We start from the raw sequence: 11,896 nt of genomic DNA, 5'->3' as shown, positions 1-11,896 counted from the left end.
ATTATATTAAAATCCGCACCGGCTACGTGTACTGCATTCAAGAGCTGTCACAGTAATATAGTACTATTCTATTACAACATCGACACAATCTTTCTTCATGTAAAACTGTAGTGAAACAGCTATGAAGCTCATGTAATGTACAAATAAATTATTCCCAATAGTCACGATTAGTAAAATACAATCATATGGTAATTGTTTTTTACGTTTGATATAGCACGTAGAATACCTCTGTATCTTTACAAAAGAAGAAAAAAAACAGCAATAATAATGTTGCATTAAAAGGTCAGTCGAGTCCACATATATGTATATAACAAGACTAAATAGGACTTTTTATTCCTCTAATCAAATTCAAGGTCGGCGGGAACACAGAACAAAATATTGTCAGAGCCGAGGAGCGCATGAATGTTGTAGGACATTGTAAAACAATACTTTTAAAATATTTTAAAACAAGTATGTGTATATTTCGCGCTTCATATATAAAAATGAGGGCTTGGAAAAGGATGATTATACTCTCTGGACAGGAAGTGCAATTCGTCGCTCGCTGTGTTTTGGATCCCATGAAGCACCGCGGTGGTGACTGAGCAGCGAAAGTGGAAAGAATGAAACTACGAGCAGTGACAGATTGCAAATATTTCTGCCGTTTGTAATCTTTTACCCACAAGAAATTAATCTCACCTGCAACTACAAGTATAAGGTAGGACAAATTTGCTTCAATTTTACTGTAACGTTTAATACAAATGTTTGAAATATACAGCAAAAATTAATAGGTTTTGTGACCTATGTCATGTCAGATATCAAAGGTTACAGTATATTGTCTCGCTTTACTGATGACGGGCATGTGATGTAGTGTTACAACCAACACACGGACGTAATATACATTCTTAAATGTAGTAAAAGCGGTGCTTGAAGTTAATGTTGTCTCGTTATAAACACAATAACATCGATCGGTTATTTGTATTTGTAATATATACTGGCTAGTGAGAGAATTAGCGCCTAATATTTTACGTGGATTGTGTAGTCTTTAAAACGTACACAATGTAGTATGTCCAGATCAGTTAATTTCTTAATGCCATCCTGGCAGTGTTCTATAGAAGGGGTTTATATTATCAGTCGTTTAATAAGAAGCTGCTTAAGCAAGGGTTAAAATAAATAATGGATACGTTAGCGATAAAATATTTTTAATCAATATATTATTAGTTAATATTAAGTTACGATGGTGTTAATAGTTAAGGCATAACAATGTATTATAGTGTGCACTACAGGTGCTGTATCGATGTTTCAGCACTCTCTACACTGTTGTTGCACAGTTGTGCTTATTCGATTAACATTGCCTGAATCATCGAGTGGTGGGATAGATTAGAGTAGCCTAGAAAGCGAGCAGTAAAAAGTTGTAGGGGAGAACGCGTCCTCAGGCTCTTGTAAAATCATTTGTAAAAGAAATAATAAAATAATTTAATTGAAACTCACAGCCCAAGTGATTCCTCCAGGAGGCTATGTTTGAGACAAGAAGGGATATATTAAGTAATATTGTTTTGTTTTTTCTGCATATAGCCTGTTTTAAATATTAATTGGTATTCCCGGTCCAGCAGAAGAAAATTAAAACTCTTGTTTTCAGTTATGAGATGGACATCCTGTCCTGTCCTTTTTTCCTGTCCGAACAAACCCATTTAGGAGAGCAAGAGTTGGGTGCTTTGTTGTAGGGACTTGCGTACTCAGCCCCCAAAATAATGTTCAGAAAATGATTAGGGTTAATTTCTTTTTTTTTTTTGGTTGGTTGTTTCTAACCAAGATTATAGGCTGCTGAGTTTGACGCGTCCTTGTCAACATGCCTGCGCAAGTGGATGACGTCATGCGCCTGTGCTGCGAGCTGTCTGCGAACCAGCAGATAAAGGCGGCGGTGGCGAATTCTGGGAAGGGGGCGATGATGGCGGGAGCCATGGCTTTCGCCGGGGGTTTGGTTGGTGGTCCCCCGGGGATTGCTGTTGGTGAGATTCATTTCAATTTTGAGCTACCCACAAGTATTAGTCTAATTTCAAATTGGACATCTTCTACTGTTGAAACTAGACAGCTAACTCTTATATGTTAGGATTACATTGCATTGAGGATTTTGTTCCTTATGACTTTGTGCATGAAAGATCAGTACAAGCGGCCTGATTTAACCTTAGAGAAATAGACAGTTTTTGCATGTTTGTTTTTCATGCTGTTTGAGAGATATCCCAGGGCTCTGTCAGATCTGTAGAGCCCCCTCCTGCCTGTTGCAAATGTTGCACTCCTGGATTAGTTTGTGGCAGAAGTATCCGCAAGGATAATGAGCCCCCTCATTCCCACTCCAGGGGAAAGGGAAACATGCAAAGTAGAACCAGAGTTCTCTCTTTTATTTCTGCCTTGGAGCAGCATGTGTGCAAAGGGACATCAGAAACCACTCCACACTCCACCCATTCTGATCTCCTGAAAATATCTGAGCAAAATACCTGCAGGGTATTCCTGGATAATAAGTATGAGTCTTAAATGAATTAGTATTTTTTCAATGAAGGTAATAATGTAGTGATTTTTTTAGTGCCTGGTATAATTTATCAGCTTGAAAACTATGATTTTGCAAAAGTATGTGAAAGTGCAAAAGTATTTTTGAAGTCTTTAAAAGAGCTTCACTTAGAACCCAATTGAACCTTGTGAAAAGTCTGAAAAGCTCAGGCATGGTTGATGTTGTTGCAGTCCTCCCTGCAGAGATGGATGACGCTTCTTGTGTGCCTGCTTTTGTAGGTGGAGCAGTGGGAGGTTTGCTGGGCTGCTGGATGACGAGTGGACAGTTCAAACCGCTTCCCCAGATTATAATGGAACTGCCTGCCCAGCAGCAGCAAAAGCTGTGTAATGATGTCATGACAATCCTTGGCAACATCAACTGGACAGATGTGGCTCAGCTTATTGCTCTGGTCATGGGGAACGCCACACTGAAACAGCAAGTGGCAGCTGCCATAGTCAACTATGTCACACGAGAGCTCAGGGCAGAAGTACAGTATGGCGACTGATTCCATGCAAGCACAGCCGTAAAAAGACATCCATTGGAATGTAGCCCCCTGGTGGAATGCAGCAGTAGTGCATATGGGCTATGAGGTAGCATCAACAAACCCATTTAAGATCATTTTGCTCATGTAGTGTTTTTTTTTAGAATTGTTAATGAAGTCTTTAATAATAAAACTTTAAAAGGTTGTTCTGCATTAATGGTAAGGGGCATAATTATATTTGCATCATAATTATTTAAAAATGTGTGACTCATGTTTAATGCAGTACAACATTGTTGAATTTAGATGAGCACGTGTTTTGCAGTGTATACATACATAACTTCACATGTGTACTATATGTGGAAACAGTGCACTGTAAAAGGAAAAGTTAATCTTAAATAATTACATATGGTGGTGATTTCTGCATTAATCAAATATGTTTTTTTAACAGCCTGGTGCCTATACTGTTTTGTAAAAGTGAATAATTACTGCACAACATTGGAAATTTGTCTTTTGAAAGAAAATACCTATTATGAATCTGAGTAGCAAGCAAATTGACCTATACAAATAGGTTTGTTTAATCTATTTTGTTGTATTTCCCGCTTGGGGGAAATTATTTGCTCTCTTAGCTGCTTTTGACATATCTAAAAGTTCCTAAATCTTCTGAATGAAAAACTGAACATCTTATTTAAAAAAAAACATCTAGGGAGTGCTGCTTTTCTCAAAGATTTTAATACTGACTTGGTAACAGTTGTTTAAATCCCTTTATTAAATATTTACACTGCTGCCCCCTCTAATGACACACACACTCAATTGTATAACCTAGTTTGAGTCTTAAAAAGTTGGTAAATGTAATCATGAGTTTAAAGTTTGTACTATGGGAGATGTCCACTTTTGGTGGTGTGCCTTAGGGGACTTTGGAGAAATAAAACACTTCAAACATGGCTGTTTTTGAAAGTATGTGTTTTATGGCTTTTTAAAGATGTTTTATTACAACAATATAACAAAGACCTCAATAAGAAAATAAAATATTTCTACAATATACACTGTTTCAGATATAGGGAGGGTGTCTCATCTACTCTACATACTGCTACTACTATATAATTCGCTCTCCCCAGTTTTCTGACTACATTTCAAAAACTATTCCACACATTTTGTAAGTCAGTAAGTCTCTTTATTGCACACCAGGGGAAATCATTCCCCAGTCTTTGAGGAGGGTTTTTGGCGGCCTCTAGTGGCCAATGGTTACTGCAGTACCTTTATGGGGCAGCCTACAACAATATTATAGCTCTTGGTGTACATAACCAAAGAGCTTATGAGATAAACTTTGGCAATGGGAATGGTTCTGTGAATTCTGAACAGGATGTTTCCATTATCCATAAAGTGCCTCTTAAATAGCTCCTGGCTTCCTGTCAGGTTTCATGTTGACTTCAAAATCCTCATGCTCACCTATAATGCTCTGCATGGCTTGGCACCTCAGTACCTGTCTGAGCTACTATAGTCCTGCTCCCCACCTCACAACTTTCACTCTTCTAGTTCTGGTCTGCTTTCTGCCCCCAAGTCTGTCTACACTCTGTGAGTGATAGGGCCTTCTCCTGTTATGCCCCAAACCTCTGGAATTCTATCCATAAGGCTGTCTGAGAGTCACCTTCTCTAAATTTCTTCAAATTCAGACTCAAAACCTTCTTGTTTAGAAGAGCCTTTACTTAACTGCTCCTGTTCTTTACCCCTCTGCTCTGTCCTGTAAAGTGCTTTGAGAAGCCTCTTTTAAAGGAGCTGTATAAAATAAAGTTTATTATTATTATTTAAGTACAGTTGTCGACAAATAGAAAGTACAACTACTATAATACATTCAATCTAGGGAGAAATAATTAAGTTTAGGCTTCATTGGTTGACCATCAGTAAATTTCCATACAGTTGTCTGGCTATAATAAGCACTAATTTTTGTTATATTGTAAGTACAAATCTTCTTGCATGATAATTGGTTTAATAGAGATACATGTACAGTGTACTATATGCAGCATAAACAAGAGCAATTCTTCATAAAACCTTTGTTTTTAAGACTAAGATGTTTTTTTACATGTATGTAGTGTATAAATTTAGATCTATTAATACCAATGTACGTATACTAATTACAAACATTAATGCAATGCATACTAATATACATAAAACTAGAACTAGTAAAGTAGTTGTGATCTTCTGGGGATTGCAACGCACCTAAACAGCATTTTTACTTTTAAAATGGAAAAGTATTTAATATGTGATATTAATAAACAAGTCATATTTCTGTAGTATTCTTTGTAACATTATTAGGCACGTCTTATTACTATTAACAACAACAGCAATAATAATAATAATAATAATAATAATAATAATGCTTTGCATTTATATATCAGTTTTCATCCCAAAATATGTCAGAGCAATTTGAATGTTGGCCTATGAAACAATCACTTTGATTAAGAACATTAGGGAAAAATGTGGTTCGGTTTAAGTTATTCCCTTTTTTTTCTTTTGCATTGTTTATTTTTCAATTTCCAGTTCTCGTTTGTCTTTGTATGTTATGCCTTGGAATGCCTTGTTGTAGCTTTTGTACCTATTTTCTTGTACAGCATCTGTATTTAAAATGTTTCAGTTCTGTCTGTAATGTACATTTTGAGAGTGTCAGCACAGCACTGTTAAATCCAGCACTGTTAAGTGACAAGGGTTAAGACTGTAAAGATAGAGGGCCAAAGGAAATGTTGCAGAGGTAAGTTCAAGGTTCTTCAAGATCTTCCTGTAGATGATTAACTTAACATTCAAAGTAAAAGTAAGAAAGCTAACTAATTGTTCAGCAGACATGGGTGAATGGATGTTTTCAAATTTTTGCAAAAAAAGGTTTGAAAAAGTTGTGTTAGCACTCAAAGCAGCCTGGTGTTTTATTATTAGTTTATTAGTTCTTTGTAGTTTCTCAAAAAATAATGAATTGCCACATGAAGAAGTTTCATGATTTAAATATTTCACTAATTCTGCAATTAAAAATCATAAAAGTTAAAGACATTTTGCATCTACAAAAGTTAACTTGTGGTCCAGAAATTGTGGGTCTTATGTCGGAATTATGCAGTAAAAATATTACATTTCATCAGATATTGGCAGTCTGACAAAATGTATTGTGATTTGTGTCATGTAAAATTCACATGTTAAATTTATAATGAAAATTATTTCTTGCAAATATTGGGTATTCCGTTTTGTCTTGCAAGTCCTTGCTGAACACCATTCCAACAGATCTTAATAGACAGATATAGACTAAACTATTTGCACAATTTCATAAATGCTATAATGCATTTAACTTTAAAAGAGTTGTATCAGGGACAACCATGTATTTCTCCATGAATACATGGCTTCATTCATAAGTGTTGGATGAGTCCGAATAGCCCAATAAAGACTCCGCTGAAGACTTTTTTCTGAGTGGTTACAACTGTGACTATTATTTCCAGCACTCCAGGGAAAGGTATCGAAATATTGACATTCCATCTGAATCTTTCCAGAGGGCTCCTTCCTGTGTCATCTGGCAAGGGTCAATGGTTGGTGCAAGCTGAGTCTCGTCTTTTCTCCTGCATCCTGCTGACTTTGGTTGGACAGCTCTTCAAACACTAGATGGCACTAGTGGCTAATTCTTATGTTTTATCTGAAATGTTTAGGTTATCTAATCAGATTTTAAATATGTTTAAGGATACAGTTAATGCTCTCTCTAGAAGTGTAGCTTGATTTCTATCAAACCAGTCACCAGTAACGTATGGATGTATGATGTGGAGCATGACATTGAAGAATAAGTGGGGGGAATATCTGACTGATGCCATTATTGAAGGTGATTTTCTAGCAGCAGTGTTAAAATCAATGTTGGGCACCAGTCCAATTCCTTTTGCATGTTTTAAAAGTCATTCATACATTGCACAAAAACATCTTGCCTCCCCCTACTGCTGACACACAGTAATACAATGCCGACAAGTAATATTATTACTATTTTCAATCTGATAATTAGGATTATACAATATGGAAGAAATATACAGAGAATCAGAATTTAATGTATCTCTGATCTAATTGGTTTATATTGTTAGGTTTTTAAATGGCTTGGAGGCTGTAGTCTTTTTCATCAACAATTTTCCTTGTATTAAGCTATATTGTAAGCAAACACTAGATGGCATTTAACTACAAGTGCAAATTCAAATAACTGCAGAAAACATTGGTTGGCTTAGAAGGGTTTTAGTTCTTTTGTATTTTGATGTAACTACTAGGTGTTCAATATACCATTATTTCAATTAATAAATTATTAATTCTTTTTCATGATAATCTATTACGATTTTCTGTAATAATCATGATTTGGGTATAAACTGTCTAGGCCCATGTGAAAAATCTGACACACCTGAAGACTCCACAGCTGAAATGTTGTTTCTTTTCTTCTCTTTTCAGCATGGAATATACCTTCACTTGTTCCTTTGCAGCCTACACATGCTGACACAGCTACCTACTTGAACTATGTGAAAAATGAACATATCACTAAATTCAGACTTCAATCTCATTTTCAAGTACAACAATAACATGATCATTGGTAATTGGATTTGAATAGTGAAAAAATGTCTAGTTTTTAAGCTTATATTTTCTTTTCTTCTCATCATTTTCTGTTTAGGGTATAGGTATAGGGTTTTCCTTGCAGAACACCATTCCAAGTGGTCAGGTTTTCCAATGTAAGAGTTCACAGTGTTTGAATTCCTTAAGGCTGTTTTATGACTGGTTCCACTGTAAAAGAACACCAACAGGAAAACAAAGAACTTTTGTCATTTCCAGTCTGAAATAATATGTTGTTGACAGTCATTCTCTTTTTTTAACCTAACTTTAGAAGCAAAAGCATAACCATCCACCATCGGAAAATGTCTTATTCTTAGAAAACTTTGCAATGGCCCATAGTTACAAGGCACCCTACTGGACTAGACCCTGAGGAAATCACCAGTCCATAGTTGTCAATTAAGTTAGCCAACATGTCTTTGTCTTTAAAAAGGTGGCAGGAACATCAAAATAGCAATTAACAAACAATGAGTATAACATTTTTAAAATGGATTATAGAAATTTGTATAATGGATTTGTTTATCCTTTTTAAATAAAAAGCCTCCATATTTTGTGGTACTTTATAAAAGCTTTATAACAGAACCTCTTGTCTACTGTTCTCTCACTTTTTCAGGTTGTGGTGGCTTTCTAACTCGTGATGCAAGGGTGTGTGCAGCTCTGAAGGCAGCAATAGTCATGCCGTCACCACAGGCTTGCAGCAAAGGTTCTTACACTGCGAAGCTTCAGAGCTACTGAGAGAAAACTGAACTGTGACCGTCAGAAACCACAGAAGAGGAAGGCACAGCTGTGGTCGGCTGCATAGCCACTAAATTGTGTACTTACAAGAAATCACAATGTCACACAAATGAGATGACCTATTAAGACAAGAAAGCTTATGATGTGATACCATTTGCTGGACAATTAGCTGGCCCCTTTGTCGGTGTAAAGTGGAGCAAACTGACATTCTAAACAAAAACAGTTTTATTTCTAAGTCCTATGATGTATCTGGTTTTCTTTCTCTGTGATTCCAAAGCAGAAATGTCTTTTTTGTAACATGATGACCAGAAATGTGCACAATATTCTAAATGAAAATGTACACTACTAATATAAGATACATAACAGAAGTAAATGGAAATGGAACAAAAATAATCTTAAATTATTTGTTAAAAGCTCTATTGAAAAGAAAGGTCTTTTAGTAAGTTTAGTAAGATGTTTTTGCAATTTTAGAATCTCTCATGGACAATCATTTGGATAGTGAATTCATAGCCAGACTGGAGCAGAGTAAGAAGAGGGCTTGAAGCTAGACCATTCAGTACATTATACTTGAGAGGGAGAACCTCAAAGACCTCCGACACTTTGTCAATGGGAGCCTGTGCAATTCACACAGGATGGGAGTAGTACAGTTATGCAGTATATTTTTATTCAGCCCATGAGTGCATAACTGTGCACATTTTGAAGCCTATTTAGTTCTTCAGAAGATGCCTTCATGTTACAGTAGTGTAGATTTGATTAATTAAAGCCAAATATCAATATCTCAGTGTCAGATAAGGGTTATTAGGGCCCACTGTCAAAGTGAACTGTTGCAACTTTTTAGTTTATAATAAGAAAAAAAACACGAACCCCTGAATCTGTGTAACACATTGCAATATGCAGCACTATAGGGTAACAACTTTGATTTTAAAGTCACACTTTTGTTTCTTGTGAGTTGGAGGAAATGTTGTGTGCAGTTTGTTCCATGCATTTTTTTCCCCAGGAGAACAATTCACATTATTTCATGTCGGGATTTTTTTTTAAACAGCATATTTTTACTCTTATAAGGGGTTTATGTGAACATGTGTTAAACAGTACCATAATTGTGTTACTCAATGTGTATAAACAGATGAATAGATAAATATAACCTAGACAGAGTTCTCACTTTTCAGGTTTCATAGGTTGGTATGCAGAGGCCCTCAGGGATAACTGTCGTGTAATACAATAAGATAATAAGAGACAGCTTAACCTATAGTTACAAAAGTCTTCTTTCATTTGAAATAGTAACAATAATAACAAATTATTATTAATAATTATTATTATTAGAGCAACGTGTTCTGTTGAAATTAGGCTGATGTACATTTATTATTTAAGGGCTCTTTCATTATCCATGACAATAGGTTTCAGTGTGCTTCTAAACTGAAATAACAGGATTTCTTCAAAGAGTCTTCCTAAAACAGAGTAGATTACAAATGACAAAGATATGTTTTACAGGCTATTTTGGAAATCAAAATACTACGTACTGATATTGCAGGCATGTAATATATCCAATGCAATACAAAACATATTTTTCAGTTTTAAATTTATGGACTCTTTATGCATGCTAATATTTAAACATCTAATGTAATCTTTGTGAAGCAAAATGTTTTTTGTTTGTGGTAATTTTCAACAAATATGTTTAGGATGTGCGGTATTCTATATGCTTGGAAATTTTTAAGGGAAAGAAATCTTGTACTTTAAGGGAATAAAACTTTTTTTGCAGATTTTAGTTACAGAAACAAAGTGTTTTGCAGATTTTAGTTATACATAAATTCTCGTTGCCAAACAATGAAGCAAAGAAATATTCTTGTGAAGCTGATGTGATGAGGCAGAGTTTCAGCTTGAAAAACTGGTTTGGATGAAGAATTTCACCTGTGAACCAACCCAAGCATAGGCACTAAACCACAAATTAGGGAGTCATTTTCTTTTCAAAGCAAACAGTATATGAACAGAAATTCAAGGCAGGGGTTATCAGAATTTAGATTTTTGCAGCTCAAAGGTTAAGAACTGTTTTGTTGTTGCATATACAACAGATTTGTTAAAAATAATGAACCTTTGCATAGTTATCTCTTCTTTATACAACTTAATGGTCTGCCATTAGAAAAGTGAGATGAAGAGGGTGATAAAGAAATTAAATAAGCAGTCAAAATAAATGTTAAGATTTAATGTGTACTGGTTGGGTCATCACAATACACTCCAAGGTCCCATGGCATGTTATAATGACGTTATTATCGTCATGGACAAAAGCATCTCTAGTGGGTAAGAAAAGGGAAGGAAGCTCATTATTTCACAAAATCCCATCCTTTGAGAAGATTCAGTTCAGTTTAAGAGAAATCCCCCAATTTTTGTATTCCATTTATGTGCTTATATCTGTGGACATTTATTGATATACTGTATATAAAAAACAAAGGGGAACTGGTGTGTAGGTATTTCTGAGACTCTGTCCTCTCAGTCCTTTAACATAGAGCTTAGGATTCTGGAATTCACCTTTTATGTAAGAGTAAGTGCCACATTATTATTCTTTCAATGCTTCCTCTAACTAACAAAACAATTGCAAGGCATGTTTTAAGTTAGACCATTTCCTTAATAAAAAAAGAAAAAATGAAACCTGTGGAAAGTTACAATCTATAGGGATCACAAACATCAGACTTTTCCAACACCATTTCAGTCTGGTTTTATTTATAGCAAAAGTTAAAGAAACAACACTACAGATACTAATTAGGAGACAGAACCTGCATTCAAGGAGCACTTTAATGTAGAAAACTTTGTTAATCTAGAGAATTCAAGAAAACTTAATCTACCTGAAGCAATATGTTTTCTTCTCTTTCATTACTCTTCTTTTTGTATTTGTGTATTTCACCATTAAATATTTCACAGTCGCTCACAATGTGATCTTTGTAAACTTGATAGTACTATTCTGCCCACCTGTCCATTGTCAGTAGTCAGAAAGGAGAAGGAAGCTTTGAAACTGAATTGGTGGCTTTCCTAATTTACCTAGTATTAACCACTTTGAAGTGTTGTAATGGAAGAAACAGGAGAAGGGAAATGACATGTGCACCCAGAATAAATTGTCTCTGGGAAAATGTTGCGATCAGGCAAAAAGAGGCAGTGAAACACTACAAATCCTATCTCAGGCTACCACCTGCAAAGGAATGCCTAGAGTATATGCAGCTGTAATTACAAACCTAGGAGGGACAGTTTGATTAAAAACATCAATGTCTGCAAAGCACGTCCCCTGTTGTTTGGTAATGCAATAATTTTAACCTTTATTTTAAATGCTTCTTTTCATTGTACATCACGTACATCATCTCAAGGGACTGTACTATTTCTCTGCTGCGTTCCAATAGAGTTTACAGCTTTCCCAGTAGTATGAATCATCAGTACTGCATGTACAAACCCTCCTTAATGTTGGGGGCTTGCCTTACTCATTCAAGGAAAAGCTTAAATCATCAATATTTGGGATTATCATTTTGTGTACTAGAATTGCACTGCAGCTTGACAGACATTTGTCACCTTTCTGAGGCTTATTA

The 11,896-nt window shown here is 35.4% G+C and overlaps 1 protein-coding gene across 2 annotated transcripts; it reads left to right on the top strand.

Moving 5' to 3' along the window:
- The first annotated feature begins 56 nt into the window (after positions 1–56).
- Positions 57–3,942, top strand: LOC148817202 (protein C19orf12 homolog). Of its 2 annotated transcripts, none has more exons than XM_088939164.1 (3): positions 57–694; positions 1,797–1,985; positions 2,761–3,942. In XM_088939164.1, the coding sequence occupies exons 2-3, from the start codon at positions 1,826–1,828 to the stop codon at positions 3,024–3,026; spliced, it is 426 nt and encodes a 141-aa protein (XP_088795290.1). In that variant the 5' UTR covers positions 57–694; positions 1,797–1,825; the 3' UTR covers positions 3,027–3,942. The 2 variants fall into 2 exon arrangements, with proteins under 2 accessions (XP_088795290.1, XP_088795289.1); XM_088939163.1 differs by having other exon boundaries at positions 59–694; positions 1,790–1,985.
- The last annotated feature ends 7,954 nt before the right edge of the window (positions 3,943–11,896 follow it).

This window comes from Atractosteus spatula, chromosome 21 (genome assembly GCF_055471065.1).
Source record: "Atractosteus spatula isolate fAtrSpa1 chromosome 21, fAtrSpa1.hap1, whole genome shotgun sequence".
Taxonomy (NCBI): Eukaryota; Metazoa; Chordata; class Actinopteri; order Semionotiformes; family Lepisosteidae; genus Atractosteus; species Atractosteus spatula.
This window is presented reverse-complemented; position numbering and strand designations above follow the sequence as displayed.

Coding starts and splice junctions, on each gene's coding strand:
- LOC148817202 (XM_088939164.1), top strand. CDS start 1,826: ATGCCTGCGCAAGTGGATGACGTCATGCGCCTGTGCTGCGAGCTGTCT. Junction 1,986..2,760: donor TCCCCCGGGGATTGCTGTTG/GTGAGATTCATT, acceptor CTGCTTTTGTAG/GTGGAGCAGTGGGAGGTTTG.